We start from the raw sequence: 17,130 nt of genomic DNA, 5'->3' as shown, positions 1-17,130 counted from the left end.
ACTTATATTTGCAAGGTAAATGAAGGGAAAGCAATTAGCTGTGGGTTTATTGTGATGACCGCTCGGAAGCGCTCTTGTTAAGTTTACAATATTTACATAAATAAAAAAGAACAGAAATAAAAAAAACGGGAATCAGGCTAGCTACCTTGGAAGACATCACACCCGAGTAAAATAAATGCAAAGAACACATGTGCTGTGGGACCCTGAAGTAGCCTGTTCTAGGTGGCAATGCTCTGTTGCATCACATTCCATTAGCAACATGAGGCTTGCACTAGGTCAGCAGAGTGCACTTGCCGAGTTACACTTGGATTAAGATATTCAAATATTCACACGTCTGTTTGCGTAAAAGCTCATGGAAAAAAATGTCATATAATCAACGCTCATAAAATTTTTCCTTTAAAATTGCACATAAAGAAATATAGCATTATTATTGCATTGATTTTGCAAGTGCTTTGGCAGCTGTTATTTTTAAGTAACGAGTAGCCTTCGGTTAAGGAAAAATAATTTTCTAGCGTATCCGATTGCAATATTTCCAGAATCATCCATAATATCACTTAGTAAAATGTTTTGCTACTATGACACAAGTATCCAAAATGTGTATATTGCAGAGAATTTTGATTCACTGAAATGAAATTTGAAAATACAAACTCCCAGTTTAATTTTGGCTACGACGCACAAAATGCAAAATAGAAAATGCACGCTGTCTATATAATGCCATCTTTTGGTAACCTGGGAGGCACCCAAAAGTATAAAACTTATTGGAGAAAAGGAAGGGACTGCAGCTATTTCTTAAAGCATATATTGATCAGTATTTCATAGGTCAAAAATCGGGATAATTTTTTTTGTCATTATAAACTACTTAATGTTTTATCTGCAGAATAAGCTTGAACGATGACAACAAATTTTTTTGTAGTACACTAACTGTTCAGATTGTAGGCAGCTTAAATTTGAAGCTAATCATGAGTATTTATTTAACAACACTGGACAATTCCTGCATCATTTTATAGGAGCTGAAATTGCTGCAAAGATGCGGCTACTGCTGCAGTGATTAGAACTGACGTCTTGAGGCTTTGATGAGAAGCATAAAAACGGAAAGGAGGCAATAAAAAGCACGAATCCAATCAAGAAAAGCTTATTGGTTGACTCTGATGGAAAGGAAACTTAAGGCACATTTCCAAATGGAAGTCACTTTCACATCACTTCACTTCAATCGTCCTTTTCCTCCATTCTCCACCGGATGCCCTCATGAAAAATGACCTTTACCAGAAGCTCTTAAGGGAGTATTGAACAACCTTACATCAGCCAACGAGACCTACACTGTGGCTCCAAAAAGCTCACTTTGAAACTCACATGAGTTTCCACTGAATAACGTTGAGTATGAAGGACACCGATGATACCACTGAACATGAACAGCCAAAATTGATATGTCATGTATTCTTTTGTCTCTTTATTTATTTGTTTATTTATTTTTTCACTATAACAAGAGGTAGCCAGCAAGGTTCCCATAGAGTATTTTGCATTAATTTCTCTAAAATGTTTACAATGTCATTATACACAACAATTTGGTCGAGAAGAAACACTGATTCACAAAACACACTCAAGCACACAGATGTTAATCCCGCTTAAGTGGTGGGGAATCCTATAGAGAGTAAATGAGAAAAGGATCTAAGAATACAGACAGTGCTAAACAGACTTCCATCAGGATTACAAGGGGAGTTGTTGGAATTCCATGCATCTGAAGACGCGTCGATTATAAGAATTAAACAACACGTTTGCTGGTGTCCGAGCAATACGGCGCACGACAGCAAATTCTTGCTTCGTTATCATCGATGAGTTTGGTGTGGATATGGATGGAATAATTTGGTCTCAGAGCTGTCAACAATTACCCGTCATGGCAATTTTCCATTTATTTTTTTTTCCAGTCTTATCACTAGTCACCTAAAACAAATGGATGGAAACAAACATCTTAACATCTTCCTTAACTACTGATGAGAATATTTTTTTTCTCTATATCTTCGTTATAGAATCTGCATTAAATTCTAGTCACCAACAGACACGTCTAAACAACAGTAACAGTGGACAAAAAGATTGTTTAGAGAAATAGTTTTTTTTTTTTTTTTACCTAAGAATAACATCAAAGGTCACAAAGTTTTTGTTGTGTTTTATCAAAACCTGTATCGTAAAGATTCTAGTGAAGAAACTGACTTTTTTTTACAACCTGAATTACATCGACAGAGTATCTGAAGATGTTCAATTTTTATTTAACCTATTTATTGGATCAATGGTTTAAGGTTGTGCCATATTCACATCTTTCTACTTTACATGTTGAGATGAAGTATATCTTCATTCCCAGCTGTAAAAATAGAAAACAGAAAAGGAGGTATACACAAAATTTTGAACGCAGACAACACAGGTTTTAATGCCTGGCTTTGTTCCGATGGAATCCGGCATCACTTGATCTGTTTAACAGGTAAAAGATAATTATTACTGAATTCCACAGAACAAGGATGAGCGTTGACAAACATTCACACTAAAAACAAAGCGACCTTTGATTTCCATCCTGTAATGATATGATCGTTCTTTCTGGAGACCTCAAGATGAACAACAGAATAACTCCCGAGTGAACCAGTTCTAGAATGTCCGCCATTTCTCTCTGTAGTGTTAGCACAAAAGGACTTGTAATAACCAGGTAGGTGATGCAGTTTTGCACCTAATGTAACATATTTCGTTCTTTAAAAAGATTTTACGAGATATCCCACTTCCAAATTGTTACAGGGTTTCAGAAATGGAAAGTAAATTTTACTTCAAAATATCTGCTGTCAGTTTTAGAAACTGGGAATAAGACCATAAAGAATAAGTTACATCTAAGGTCACAAGCGAGTTATTCTTAAGAATATTGTAATTCCTGAGGTCACTGATGTGCTGCAAATCTACAAAAATAATCATTACTACATTTTGTGAAAATATGGATATCCATGGATATATTTTATGCAGTCATTGTTTATTTTTTGTGCGAAAAGCACGTTTAGCGTTTGACAGCTATTGCCAAATAGTGATGAGAAAAAGGTACAAGATATAACTATAAAATTGAGAGTGATATTGAATAAAGGGTGAAAGATTAGAACAAGGAGAGCAGAATACTTTTAGTGATCATCAATATTGTGCAAAATATTCTGGTTTCACAACTGCATGTTAAATGTAAGCATACCATGTATAAGGTAATGCTTAGGGATAGTATGCAGTAACAATATATGTTTTTACTTCATTTTCTACTTAAGAGCATAAGAGACTATTTTCAATGGTCAATTAAAAAAAATTACTTTCGGTAGCAAATTCCTTAACAAGTATAGAATAAGGAAATATAATATTCACGAAGAAGGACATAGCCCACTATTAAACAAAGATCTATCAGGCTGACGATGATTTAATCACTACTTAAGTTTTTTTGGTATGTTTAAAAAAGTGTTGTGGTTCCATGATGTAAAATAATACAAGAGAAAAGAAACAATGATCGCTTTTCTGCCATGATTTGTCATTTCAGGACATAAAGTGTCTTTTCTCAGCAGATCTTTGCTTATCAGTGAAGGTGTATAAATGACAGTGGTTATATCTATATGAATATACAGAAAAAAGGTAAAGGCATAACGAAATACTAATTATATCTCCAACATACAATAACAGTAGAGTATTTCCTTATCAAGATTATTGATACGATACTTGTTTCGATAAATATCTATGTATTTGTGCGGTCAGTTTGATATGTTGGGAAAACGACATGGCAAAATCTGTTTGTTAAATAATAAATAAAAAAATAAATAAACAAAAAAAATAGACAATATCTTGAAACCGTAACATTTTACAATGCAGTAGTTATTAAACATAACATCCAGCCATTCATTCACAGGATTAAAACAGATAATGGAAAATGGGCAATGATTAGAAGGTAAACAAAGATGAATGAAAGCTTTGGTAAAGCGCTGACGTGATTCACTCTCGTCAGAAGGTAATGGCTTCTTGGCTTGTAAGGTTTAGTGTAATTTTAGCACGATATATACTTTCCATAGACTCTGAAATCCTCTATTACGAAATAACAGAACCATCATCATAACATCTTTCATCATATTTATAAGTAAAGACAGACATGCCTGAATTATATATATATATATATATATATATATACTATATATATATATCTATATATATATATATATATATATATATATATAATAAAGCTAATTTCATATGAAAGCATTTCTTTACTTAGGTGGCCAATGGACTTCTGACTAATCTCACCCTTTTCCTTTATGCTTATGACAGACTTTTCATTTCTTAAGTTTTCTTGGATCTCATGAAGACTTTCAACGTGATCCTTGAGAAGAGAATAAGCTTATCTCTAACTGAAATGTTGTAAGGGAAAATGCTGCGTAAACGCTACCGCTAAGCATACCTGTACAGACAGATGAGAAAAACATGACTGTGAAACAAACACAAACAACAAAGAATGAATGAAGCACCTTTCCATACACCAAGAAATGAGTGAAGAGAAAAACAGTAACATCACAGAAGAAAACGACACCAATAGTGAGGGTATAAAAAATAGAGGAAGATGATACTTAACATAATCCTACATCAACATACCTTGTGCATATCCTGATAAACATACGTTTAATATTTGTTAGAATTCGTGAAGGGCCCGGGTATTACATGATATATGACTCAATTTAATGCCAAACCCTCTCAAGGAATATTCTCAACCTTTCATAAACTTAACATTGCAAGACTAACATAAGCGATCCAGTGATAACTGCATTTTCATGAAACTCAGTTGTGGTTAAATCAAGCTGGACTTGTGCTAGCATGGGATCTTACCCCTTGATCAGTATGTACCTAAAGGAAACCATATTCTCATTTCCAACAGTTGACTCTTAAAGGTCTTTATCCCAAGTGTAGCTAATGAACAGAATTGAAGGAGGACTTAGATGATAACAGTCACAGGAACGATGGAAAGATACAAAAGCTTCGCTGTCATTGAGAGAACCTCGTGCATTGTATTGCGTTAGTTCAACATCCTCTAGGTCTCAGAGGGTTACTGGTTCTTTAACGGATCTATGTATCGTCATATCATACCTGCAGTTTACCCATATTCTTACAAATACATTCACAAAAAAAGTTACTGCATTCACTAGATTCAAAATACTTGTATGATATAGTACTCTGAATGGCCTAACAGTGACAAGAACTTGCCAAGATATCTTTCTTACTGTAGCATAAAGAATATTTTACTTCCTTAGTTCAGAAGGCGAGTCTCTAAAGAAATGTTAGAAAACAATCCATTCCCTGCAGTGATTTCAAGATGGTATTCTAAAACTCTTTGCTTAAGAACTAGCATTACTATTTCCAGCTGTCCTCATACTGTACTGCAACATACTGATCAAGTATTCTTCCATTCTAGCAAGCTGGTAATACTGAAGCATGACGAAGAATCAAAGGCCCATATCACTTGTAGCGGCAAGATTTCTGTCCTCAGGAGAAGATGATTACTTTGCGGATTTTCAGTCGCACATCTGTTATGGGTGGACTCGTAATGGCTCTCTAAAGACAATATCTCGATGCTTAAGCGCTGCTGCTGAAGTACCCTTCAAGGCTGACGGGGCATGCAGAAGGGCACGGGCGCTGACCACTGTCCTCCTTCTTTGCAGACGATAGAGCGAGCTCCTCGAAGGACGAATCCGTAGCTGCAGGTGTAGGTGATGTTGTCGTTGATGGGGTAGTAGAACTTGATGGAGCTCATGGTTCCGGAGATGATGGTCCCCGGGTAAGTGCACGCCAAGGAACCTGCCAAGGAAATGCGCGACATGTTTCTTTAGTGGGACTGGAATTACAATGGGGCTAACGTAGGGTATATGAAGTAGGAGAGGTGTTAAATACGTCAATTCCTTGAAAATCTAAGACGCTGTTAGGGATTTTGCTTTCATGTACCACATGCAGATAAAAGGGCCATAAAGCAGTATTTGAACGTTGCAATCATATATTTCAAGCACCTCCTTCTGTGCCCCTGTTCATTGGTAAAACATCGACAGATGATGTCTAATAAGAGCATATATACAATGCATATGTCGGTGTGGCAGTAAGTCTCTGCTGGTATGCAGGTGGGAGCACCGACAATTCCGTGCAGGACAATTCAGCGCCGACAATTCCGCGTCGAAAATTCAGCTTAGAGACAATTCAGCGCATTACGATTCAGGGCAAGGACTATTCAGCACAAAGACATTTTGCGAAATAAAATAAAAACATGGAAAACGAAGAAAACAGTCATCAAATTAATTTTTTATTTTTAACATAATGAATTTTAAAAAGTAGACAAAAATATTGATTGAAATGATATACTATAAAACATTCCTGTACAAAAATAGTCATACTAATTTATTTCTGCAATTCATGAGGTGGCTTATATTTTGTAAGTAATCCAATGTGTGTGCTCGATTCCCATATTTACTAACTGGCGTTTTTTTTGCCTTAGCTGTTCTCTGATAATTTGCATTTTTTCTGGAATCGTCGTGTCCAGTTCTGATTCTCAGTATCCTTTTCTCTGCGTTGTCTTGCTCCAATTTCAAAAACTCCACAAATTCATAAAAGTATGGGTGATTATAACCCAATGTTACTGAAAGACTTCGGTGCCACCCTTCTAATGAGTTATTTGGTCTGTGGTAGGTCTCCCTGCACCTGATCAAAAGTAGTCCATAACTCAGGTTTAAAAATAGCATCTCTCCTACGGCGTCGGAAGGGACGACCAATCCACGTATCCTCAAAATAATTCGTTAACTCTTCTAACTCAGGAGGCATTACACCTTGCAAGGATTCAAATACCTCGCAAATATCATCAGCTGGCAAAAAAGCTAACGCTACCAATTTCTTACAATGTTTTCGAATATCCTCCTCGCTTATAATATAACTGTGCAAGATTTAAAGCCTGTATTATCCGCCATATGCACTGAGCCAGATGAAAAAAATAACCACTTATTTGCATGCGTTCAAACACATTTGAAAATGCATTTTGAAAAGACTTTTCAAAATCACAAAGCATGGTATCAGGCGTCATATCTGGGGCTAAATTCAAAATTGTCCTTAATGCCCTTTCATATGAATCATTTTTTGGATTTCAAAAATAATTTACAAATAAAAACTAATTTCATCACTGTTTTCTTAATTCTCCATGTTTTAGCTTTATTTCGCCATATTGTCTTTGCGCTGAATAGTCCTTGTGCTGAATCGTCATGTGCTGAATTGTCTCTAAGCTGAATTGTCATGTGCTGAATTGTCGGCCCACGATGCAGGTGACCGTTGACCCAGGAAGGATGGAAATTAAGTTATTTTCTTATTCTCTGGTGTTTTTTCTAGCCTAATTATCTCCCATCTGGCGACACGTCCGGTGGTCGTATTTTCTCTTGAGAAGAGGCCTAAGGATTAACTAGTTAATGTCATCTGATTTCCAATGTCCTCCTGACAGGTTCATATTGTTGGTTTGATTGATGATAGAAGATTCTAGCATCTTCCTTTTGTACGGACAGCTACTCTGCCGCATTCCATTTTATGGTACGGCCTTTATCCCGAATATGTAGGAAAATCCCCGAGCTCTCTGAAGCATATCAGTTCCTCGTTGCACGAGTGGTTTACGTGCTCGCCTATCGTTTCGGTAGTCCCGACTTCGATTCCCAACTCTGCCAACGTGGAATCAGAGGAATTTGTTTCTGGTGATTAGAAATTAAGTTCTCGATATAACGTGGTTCGGATACCACAATAAGCTGTAGGTCACGTTGCTAGGTAACCGGTTGGTTCTTAGCCACGTATAAAAATATCAAATCCCTCGGGCCAGCCCTAGGAGAGCTGTTCATCAGCTCAGTGGTGTGGTTAAACTTAGATATACTTAACATTTTTCTGAGCATATCGCACTGATCTTTTGTGTTCTGTTAATCTTTGCGAGATGGATCTGCCCGTCTCACCCAAGTCAATCTCATTACAATTGCTGCATGGTATCTTGTAAACTCCGGCGCCTTCTCCTCTTTTATTCAAGTATACAGTAATGAGCGAACTTCCGATGGATTTTGGATATTAGACTCGATAATGTATGGAGGGTAGAGCAGTTGCATTAGGTGCTGGCGGATGGTGTTGAATTCTTTATCTACGTACCCATTTGAACATATTCTAAGACCCCTGAATATGTTCAAATAGGTACGTAGATATTTACAAGATACTGTCCAGCAATTGTAATGAGGTTGAAGTGGGGGAGACGGGTAGATCCATCTAGCAAAGATTAACAGAGCACAAAAGATCAGAGCGATTGCTTCAGAGAGCTCGGGGATTTTCCTACATAATAGGGATAAAGGCCATACTTTAAGCTGGAGTGCGGCAGAGCTGGTTTTCAAAAAGTCTGTACCAAAAGGAGATGCTGGAATCTGCTACTATTAATCAAACTAACAATATGAACCTGCCCGGAGGACATTGGAAATCAGATGACATCGAGCAGTTAATCCTTAAGCCTCTCAAGGAGGTTTAATAGGCCTCTTCTCAAGCGTGTGTTCCAGAAAATACAACCACCAGACGTTTCGCCTGCTGGAGTCAATTAGGCCTCTAAACAGCATTGAATAGTTTAAGTTCCATCGTTCCTGGGTCAACAGTCACCTGCATACTTACTGCAACACCTACATATGTTTTGTTTATATACGCCTGTAAGACATCATCTGTCGATATTTTACCAGTGAGCAGGGGCTCTGAAGTGCTCGAAATATATGGTGGAAACGGTTCCAAACTAGTATTGTTTATTGGGCCTTTTTATCTTCAGACTATTTTGTTGTATTACAGAAAAACAAAAACCCACCCACACACACAACACACACATATATATATATATATATATATATATATATATATATATATATATATATATTATATATATATAAATGTGTTTTTCTGTAATACAACAAAATAGTCTGAAGCCGCATGACAAAGAGTGCCCAGACGTCAGCAGAGAATGACTCGAACATGCATACACACACACACACCTCTTACTCTTAATTAAAAGGGTAGACTTCTGAATGCATCGGGTTGCAAACACACTAACATATAAACGACTGGTTTAATGAAATGCTGAAATACATATGCATGTATTGAATTATGTGTATATACTGTAAGTTAGACGAATATCCTCGCTTATGAAAAGAACTGTGCGGGTATTCATACTGACTCATGCTTGGTTGAACTAAACAGTCTCTTTAGCACCATGGAGTTTGGAAACATATGCATTACTTTAGATATATCTAATAAATGACCACAACCGCAATTTTCTTCAGATTCATCTAAATATCCACTAGAGATCGTGAGGGGATACCTCAAGATACTACATGAAGATGCGATTCTTAATTTCATTCAAAGGCTGAACAAGGTGGTACGATATTATTTTTAGCTGACTGAAGACACGATAAGTAAGAAGAACGAATTTACATTAGTAATGGCCTGTCACAGAGTAAATTACTTAGATGATTGTTGATGTACCTGGGAAACTTCGTTCATCGTGAGTTCATATTTATTGACGTTCATCAAACATATTTTTCAAAAATAAAATAACCCTCGAGAGAATTGTGAGTTATGTGAAAAATACAGTTTCTTCACTTGTTCCTGGGGACTAATAAACAATATACTATGTATCTTGGAGCTGGATACAGTTTAACAAAACCCAATAACATCATTTTCCATACTCTATAAAAATTGTTATTTTTTCTCATCTAAGAATGTTAATGTTAATACTAATTCTTTAGTTGTTGCCCTTGCACTCAGTGTAAATTTAGGATTTTATGTAAATATTTAATTATCTTTTTTCTACTATTCGGTATTTTTTTTTTGTCAATTAAAATTTCCATCCGTCAAAAACACTCTAATATCTACCTGAAACGATATTATAGTGTGCATTTGCTAAAAGGAATTATTGTAAGCTGCTTTAATATTAAAGATTACATACCCTGCGCATTCACAGAGGCTAAATGTGCCCCGCCTATACCGCGGAGAATGGCATGTTATCGGGGGGAAAGGACCCTACCATTCTGGGAGGGACGTTGTTGAAGTGAAGTGCAATTCGAACTACATGATGGAAGGGCAGCCGATGATGGTCTGTCAAGAAGATGGCCAGTGGTCAGATGAAGTCCCCAAGTGTAAGTTGTGGATTTATTTACTTGTATGCACCTATCCAAACACACACACACGCACAGATATATATATATATATATATATATATATATATATATATATATATATATCTGTGCGACAGATTATATATCTATATAGGATATATATATATATATATATATATATATATATCTGTGCGCACAGATATATATATATATATATATATATATATATATCTGTGGATTTATTTACTTGTATGCACCATATCCAAACACACACGCACGCACAGATATATATATATATATATATATATATATATATATATATATATATATATCTATATATATATATATATATATATATATCTGTGCGCACAGATATATATATATATATATATATATATATATATATATCTGTGCGACAGATATATCTAGTATATATATATATATATATATATATATATATATATATATATATATATATATATATATATATATCTGTGCGTGTGTGTGTGTTGGGTAGGTGGATACAGTTTAAACAAAACCCAATAACATCATTTTCCATACTCTATAAAAATTGTTATTTTTTCTCATCTAAGAATGTTAATGTTAATACTAATTCTTTAGTTGTTGCCCTTGCACTCAGTGTAAATTTAGGATTTTATGTAAATATTTAATTATCTTTTTTCTACTATTCGGTATGTCAATTAAAAATTTCCATCCGTCAAAAACACTCTAATATCTACCTGAAACGATATTATAGTGTGCATTTGCTAAAAGGAATTATTGTAAGCTGCTTTAATATTAAAGATTACATACCCTGCGCATTCACAGAGCTAAATGTGCCCCGCCTATACCGCCGGAGAATGGCATGTATCGGGAAAGGACCCTACCATTCTGGAGACGTTGTTGAAGTGAAGTGCAATTCGAACTACATGATGGAAGGGCAGCCGATGATGGTCTGTCAAGAAGATGGCCAGTGGTCAGATGAAGTCCCCAAGTGTAAGTTGTGGATTTATTTACTTGTATGCACCTATCAAACACACACACACGCACAGAAATATATATATATATATATATATATATATATATATATATATATATATATATATATATATATATATATATATAGATATATCTGGTGCGCACAGATATATATATATATATATATATATATATATATATATATATCTGTGCGCACAGATATATATATATATACATATATATATATATCTGTGGATTTATTTACTTGTATGCACCTATCCAAACCAAACACACACACGCACAGATATATATATATATATATATATATATATATATATATATATATATATATATATATATATTATATCTGTGCGCACAGATATATATATATATATATATATATATATATATATATTATATATATATCGTGCGCACAGAATATATATATATATATATATATATATATATATATATATCTGTGGCGTGTGTGTGTGTTTGGGTAGGTGCATACAAGTAAATAAATCCACAACTTACACTTGGGGACTTCATCTGACCACTGGCCATCTTCTTGACAGACCATCATCGGCTGCCCTTCCATCATGTAGTTCGAATTGCACTTCACTTCAACAACGTCTCCAGAATGGTAGGTCCTTTCCCCCGATAACATGCCATTCTCCGGCGTATAGGAAGGCGCACATTTAGCCTCTGTGAATGCGCAGGGTATGTAATCTTTAATATTAAAGCAGCTTACAATAATTCCTTTTAGCAGATGCACACTATAATATCGTTTCAGATAGATATTAGAGTGTTTTGACGGATGGAAATTTTAATTGCACAAAAAAAAAAAAAATACCGAATAGTAGAAAAAAAGATAATTAAATATTTACATAAAATCCTAAATTTACACTGAGTACAAGGGCAACAACTATAAAGATTTAGTATTAACATCAACATTCTTAGATGAGAAAAAATAACAATTTTTATAGATAATCTAGAGAAAAGGTACATCTACAATTTTGCATATAATACTGAAAACAATAATGATTTTTCATTCAGAAAGCATTAGAATGTAATCTGTGTGACTTCAATAGTATGTATTTGTATTTGCATGCAATTAACCTTATGGAAGTAAGGAGGAATCATATCTGTCATTATGACTACACAAAACTAGATTTTTTCAGATGACTTCACTGCAAATGTAACAGTGAGGTAAGGGCAGCGTGACTTTAGCATCACAGCACGATTATGGAGCATGATGAAATTTACTCTGGCAAAAGACGCACTCGAATCAGTCCTTAATTGAAATCTGTTTTAAAAACATACAGTCATGATCTAGTTCATACTTCTGTTAAGTATCTGTATTCAAGGGCGCACAGAACGTACTGCACATGTGCACAGACTTCTGGCATGGAACCCTCAATGTGGAGGAATGACAGTGTTAAGACAGAGAACACACACGCTCACGCAGCTAAAGTATTATAACACCTTGTGCACCCACTGAGAGGGATTAGGTGGTGATTTTGGGGTCGTCAAGGCTTAAAGGGGTGGGGATGGGTTTGGAGTCGTAAGGGCCTAAGGGGATAGGTGATGGAATTAGGATGTGGTCGTATCGTACCCTTGCATGTGGGTGTATAGTAGTACCAATCTAAGGTGAGGGTTTGGGCGTGTCTAAAAGCGAAAACACGCGTTGCCATATCTTAGAGTTCTTTGTAGAAGCGGCCAAAGTCCAAAGCTCTGTATTTTCTTTACTAATCACCCAAGGGAAACATTACCCTTAGGTCTTAACCTCTGTCCTGTACAGATTATCCTCCTTTCAGAGTCTGGTGAAAGGGGAATGCCACTCTAATGTCTTATTGAAAGGTTCGCTGGTATAAATTTATTTTTCCATTATTCAGATAGTGTATTGGCATTAAAACTTCATATATGAAACAGTTCTTTTTATTCTTCAATTAACTTATTAACAACCTACATGAGAGAAAACTAAAGGGAAATCATGGATATGATAAATTTCGTACATTAATTATTTCTTTATTTTAGAAACATTCGAGTAATAAATACCGTATATCTAATAATAAGAAAATAATAATGATACACTATTTAACCTCGTGATGCATGCATTGACAATGGTTTTCAAAGAGAACAGTACAGAACAGCGTAAAAAGACGAGAGAGAGAGGGGAATGCTTTAAGAGGACTCCTCCTCAGAAGATTCCTCATCAGAAGAGTCAAGACTTACAATAAATGAATCAATATATTTATCAATCAAGATATCTTTTGCTGCATCTTCCACTTGCAATTGCTCGGCATGTCTTACGGCCTTTTCCCAATTTTCTGGTGTCACAGTATCCAGAGCTTCTTTAGTAAGTTCCTATAGATTTGCCATATTAAAATCGTTTAGTTTCGCTATGAAACTTTTCACTTGGCCCCAAATTTCTCAATTTATAGAAAAGTTCAGATAACAGACATCTTTTAAGCATTTAATCACACAAACACACACGTGTTTGAGCGCCAACTATATTTTACATCCGCTAATCCTTACCTTCACCATAAAGGACCCCAGCTTATAAGATTTGACCATTCTTAAGAGATTAACAAGAAGGATATTGTTCTTGACTGACAGATACAGATTTCGATACTTGACCTGAGAATCGAGATTGTAGATGTGGCAACATGTCTGCCACGTTTCTCAAATATGATATTGAAAAACTTAAGAATGTTGATCATTAACAACTGTATACGTAAAAAACATGTTTAGCAAATATTTCAGAGTAATTCCCTTCAGTTTTGGCATATAACATCGACCTATATTCCATAAAATTTTCCTTAGAATGGAAGTTTGGCAACGCACGTAAATGACTGTCGACCCCACAAACCCTCACCAAGAATTGGTACTACTATAGGCGATGACCACTGTCCGTTATCAGGCAGATAGCTCGACTGGGCCCTGTGGTGGTGTATCCCTTAGGGCAGGTGAATAGGACTCTGCCGCCAACGCTCGAGAGAGCACTGTCACCCGCAGTCTCGAGTCACTCAATTTCACGCGAGGGTCCGGGCACTCTATGTCTATATGGCGAAAATACGGAGCAACAACAACCAAGTCATGGTTAACTACGATCTGTTTTTTTTTTTTTTTTTCTTTCTGAAGTTGAAGACACCCATCATTTTCTCCATGAAAACAAAATATGAAGTGAAAGTAATGAATATTTTGATGCACAACAGAAGATGATTTTTTTGTAGTGCCATTCCACTTTGAGGATGACATGGAGAAGTGATATTCAATTGTCAATCATGCGTTTATCGAACGGCACTCATATTGAGAAGACAAATATAAAAAAGGATGCATAATTCCACGTCAAGGGGTGAGGCGAACACCGGATCAGAAACACACCGAAGAAATAAAAGCGGAAGCCGCATGACAAAGAGTGCCCAGACGTCAGCAGAGAATGACTCGAACATGCATACACACACACATCCTCTTACTCCTTAATTAAAAGGGTAGACTTCTGAATGCATCGGGTTGCAAACACACTAACAAATAAACGACTGGTTTAATGAAATGCTGAAATACATAAGTATGTATTGAATTATGTGTATATACTGTAAGTTGGACGAATATTCTCGCTTATGAAAAGAACTGTGCGGGTATTCATACTGACTCATGCTTGGTTGAACTAAACAGTCACTTTAGCACCATGGAGTTTGGAAACATATGCATTACTTTAGATATATCTAATAAATGACCACAACCGCAATTTTCTTCAGATTCATCTAAATATCCACTAGAGATCGTGGGGGGAAACCTCAAGATACACATGAATATGCGATTCTTAATTCTTATTTTCATTCAAGACTGAACAAGGTGTATATATTATTTTGACTGACTGAAGACAGATAAGTAAGAAGAACGAATTTACATTAGTAATGGCCTGTCACAGAGTAAATTACTTAGATGATTGTTGATGTACCTGGGAAACTTCGTTCATCGTGAGTTCATATTTATTGACGTTCATCAAACATATTTTTCAAAAATAAAATAACCCTCGAGAGAATTGTGAGTTATGTGAAAAATACAGTTTCTTCACTTGTTCCTGGGGACTAATAAACAATATTCTATGTATCTTGGAGCTGGATACAGTTTAACAAAACCCAATAACATCATTTTCCATACTCTGTCATCCATCTCGATAAGTGATTTTCACTTGAACTTGATCTTTAAGAAACTGACGATTTCTTCATTATTCTGATCTCAGACAGCAAGAAAACGGAGGATAATTTTGAATTCCAAAGTTCATCAAGTCTTGCAGCATGAAAAAGTCGTTTCTGAAAGAGTACTCAAGATAATTCATAATTATCTGGAAATTCGAAGAATCAACAAACAAACATTTCATGTCTCTGCATGCCTTTAGCTAATAAATGCATGGGGAAAATACATGCATTGGGCTAATGGTCAATATTGTATGGGTAAAGCTCAATTTATTGGTATTTTGAAGGCACTCCATTATTAAATCACTGTACTTAAATTAAATTTTCATCATTAATAATTTGCGTGTTTTGAATCTTTGTATTAAGATAATACGAGGGCATATTGGAGTGAATTTTCAAATTCAAATGTGGGAGATGTTATTTCCTCAGTAAGTTCAATTCTACACATACTTCTGTTCTCTGACTCATGAATACTGCCGTTCTCAGAATAATTCTAGTGGTTTTAGATGAAACCTATAATGGTGTTGAGCACAAAGTCATGTAGAGTGCGACAAAGTTAATAGAAAGTCGCTTTTCTTCTGCTGGCGAAGATAACAGGGACAGCCTGAGGAAATGTATTCTATTATCAATTTGATGATAAAGTTCAAAGCTCCCAATTACCCCAGTTTTTCATGATGAATGGCTATCTGAGCTTGCCTTTCTTTTAATTTACAGTGACTTCAATTCTGTGCCTTTTTCAAACTCATGTCTCAGCTCTTGGCAAGTATAATGTTCGCACATTCGATCTGAAGGTTCCTTATGATTACTATTAAATGAGCAAGGTCACCAGAGATAGCTCATACGTACCTTTCTTTCAAAATCTATTTTACTGATCATTACAGCAACGATGGATTTTGTTTTAATTACTTCACAACTTATGACTTCATGACCATCGAAGAAAAAGGATACTAGTAAAAAAGTTACAACCTACAGTAGAAGAGCACTCATGAAATTCAACCAAGCATAAGTTCAGGATGGTCTACCAAACATATATATCTCTGTATATGCATATGAATGCATAGACACATACATATATTTAGATGTAAATATATGCAAACATATACAGCTATAGATACATGATTTTACAGCATATACATTTACATACATGTGCAAAACCTTCCTAATTCCTTCATTGAGAAATGTAGGTTGATCTTCTTGAATAGACAAAAAAGAAAAAAAAAATGTTTTCAACAAAAGAACCAAGAAAAACCAAGCGCCAAAATTTCCAGGTGGCTGTCATTTTTCCTGTAACCCGTCATCTCGGGTTGGTTCTTTGTTTTATGGGGATATAAGGGGACAAAAGCGTCCAAGAAAACCTATTAGGTACTGTCAATCTCTTTTTGCAAAACAGGTACAATACGTAAGTAATAGTTGTCAAATTGTCTGATGCTTAATGATCTACCCTCACAGATTATACTAGATACATCTTTGAATATAGCAACATTTCTCGATATACATGAAAAATGTATTTATCGATTCACTTTACCCTGAGAATATCTCATACTTAAAGGGAAATATACAGATACCGTGAAAGCTCGAATGGCACAGGTTCGAATTTTGTCCAGGGTAGATATGGTTATCATATATAACTTCCCTTCGGGTGTAAGATAGCCCCAAGATGGAATGAATTTATTATCCAGGGGCCTAACATCGAGTTTTTAATGTATGTGGATTAAAGATTTTAACTGGAAATCCGTAGGATGCCTCAAGATATCTTTTTTCTTTTTAAT

The 17,130-nt window shown here is 35.4% G+C and overlaps 1 protein-coding gene across 1 annotated transcript in view; it reads right to left on the bottom strand.

The window, feature by feature from the left end:
* Positions 1-5,270: 5,270 nt before the first annotated feature.
* Positions 5,271-17,130, bottom strand: part of LOC135211489 (uncharacterized) — a 995,645-nt gene continuing 983,785 nt past the window's right edge. The window contains 2 exon segments of the mRNA XM_064244795.1: positions 5,271-5,835; positions 11,694-11,864. Coding sequence (XP_064100865.1) covers positions 5,639-5,835; positions 11,694-11,864 — 368 coding nt within the window. The 3' untranslated portion in view covers positions 5,271-5,638.

This window comes from Macrobrachium nipponense, chromosome 4, assembly GCF_015104395.2.
Source record: "Macrobrachium nipponense isolate FS-2020 chromosome 4, ASM1510439v2, whole genome shotgun sequence".
NCBI lineage: Eukaryota > Metazoa > Arthropoda > Malacostraca > Decapoda > Palaemonidae > Macrobrachium > Macrobrachium nipponense.
This window is presented reverse-complemented; position numbering and strand designations above follow the sequence as displayed.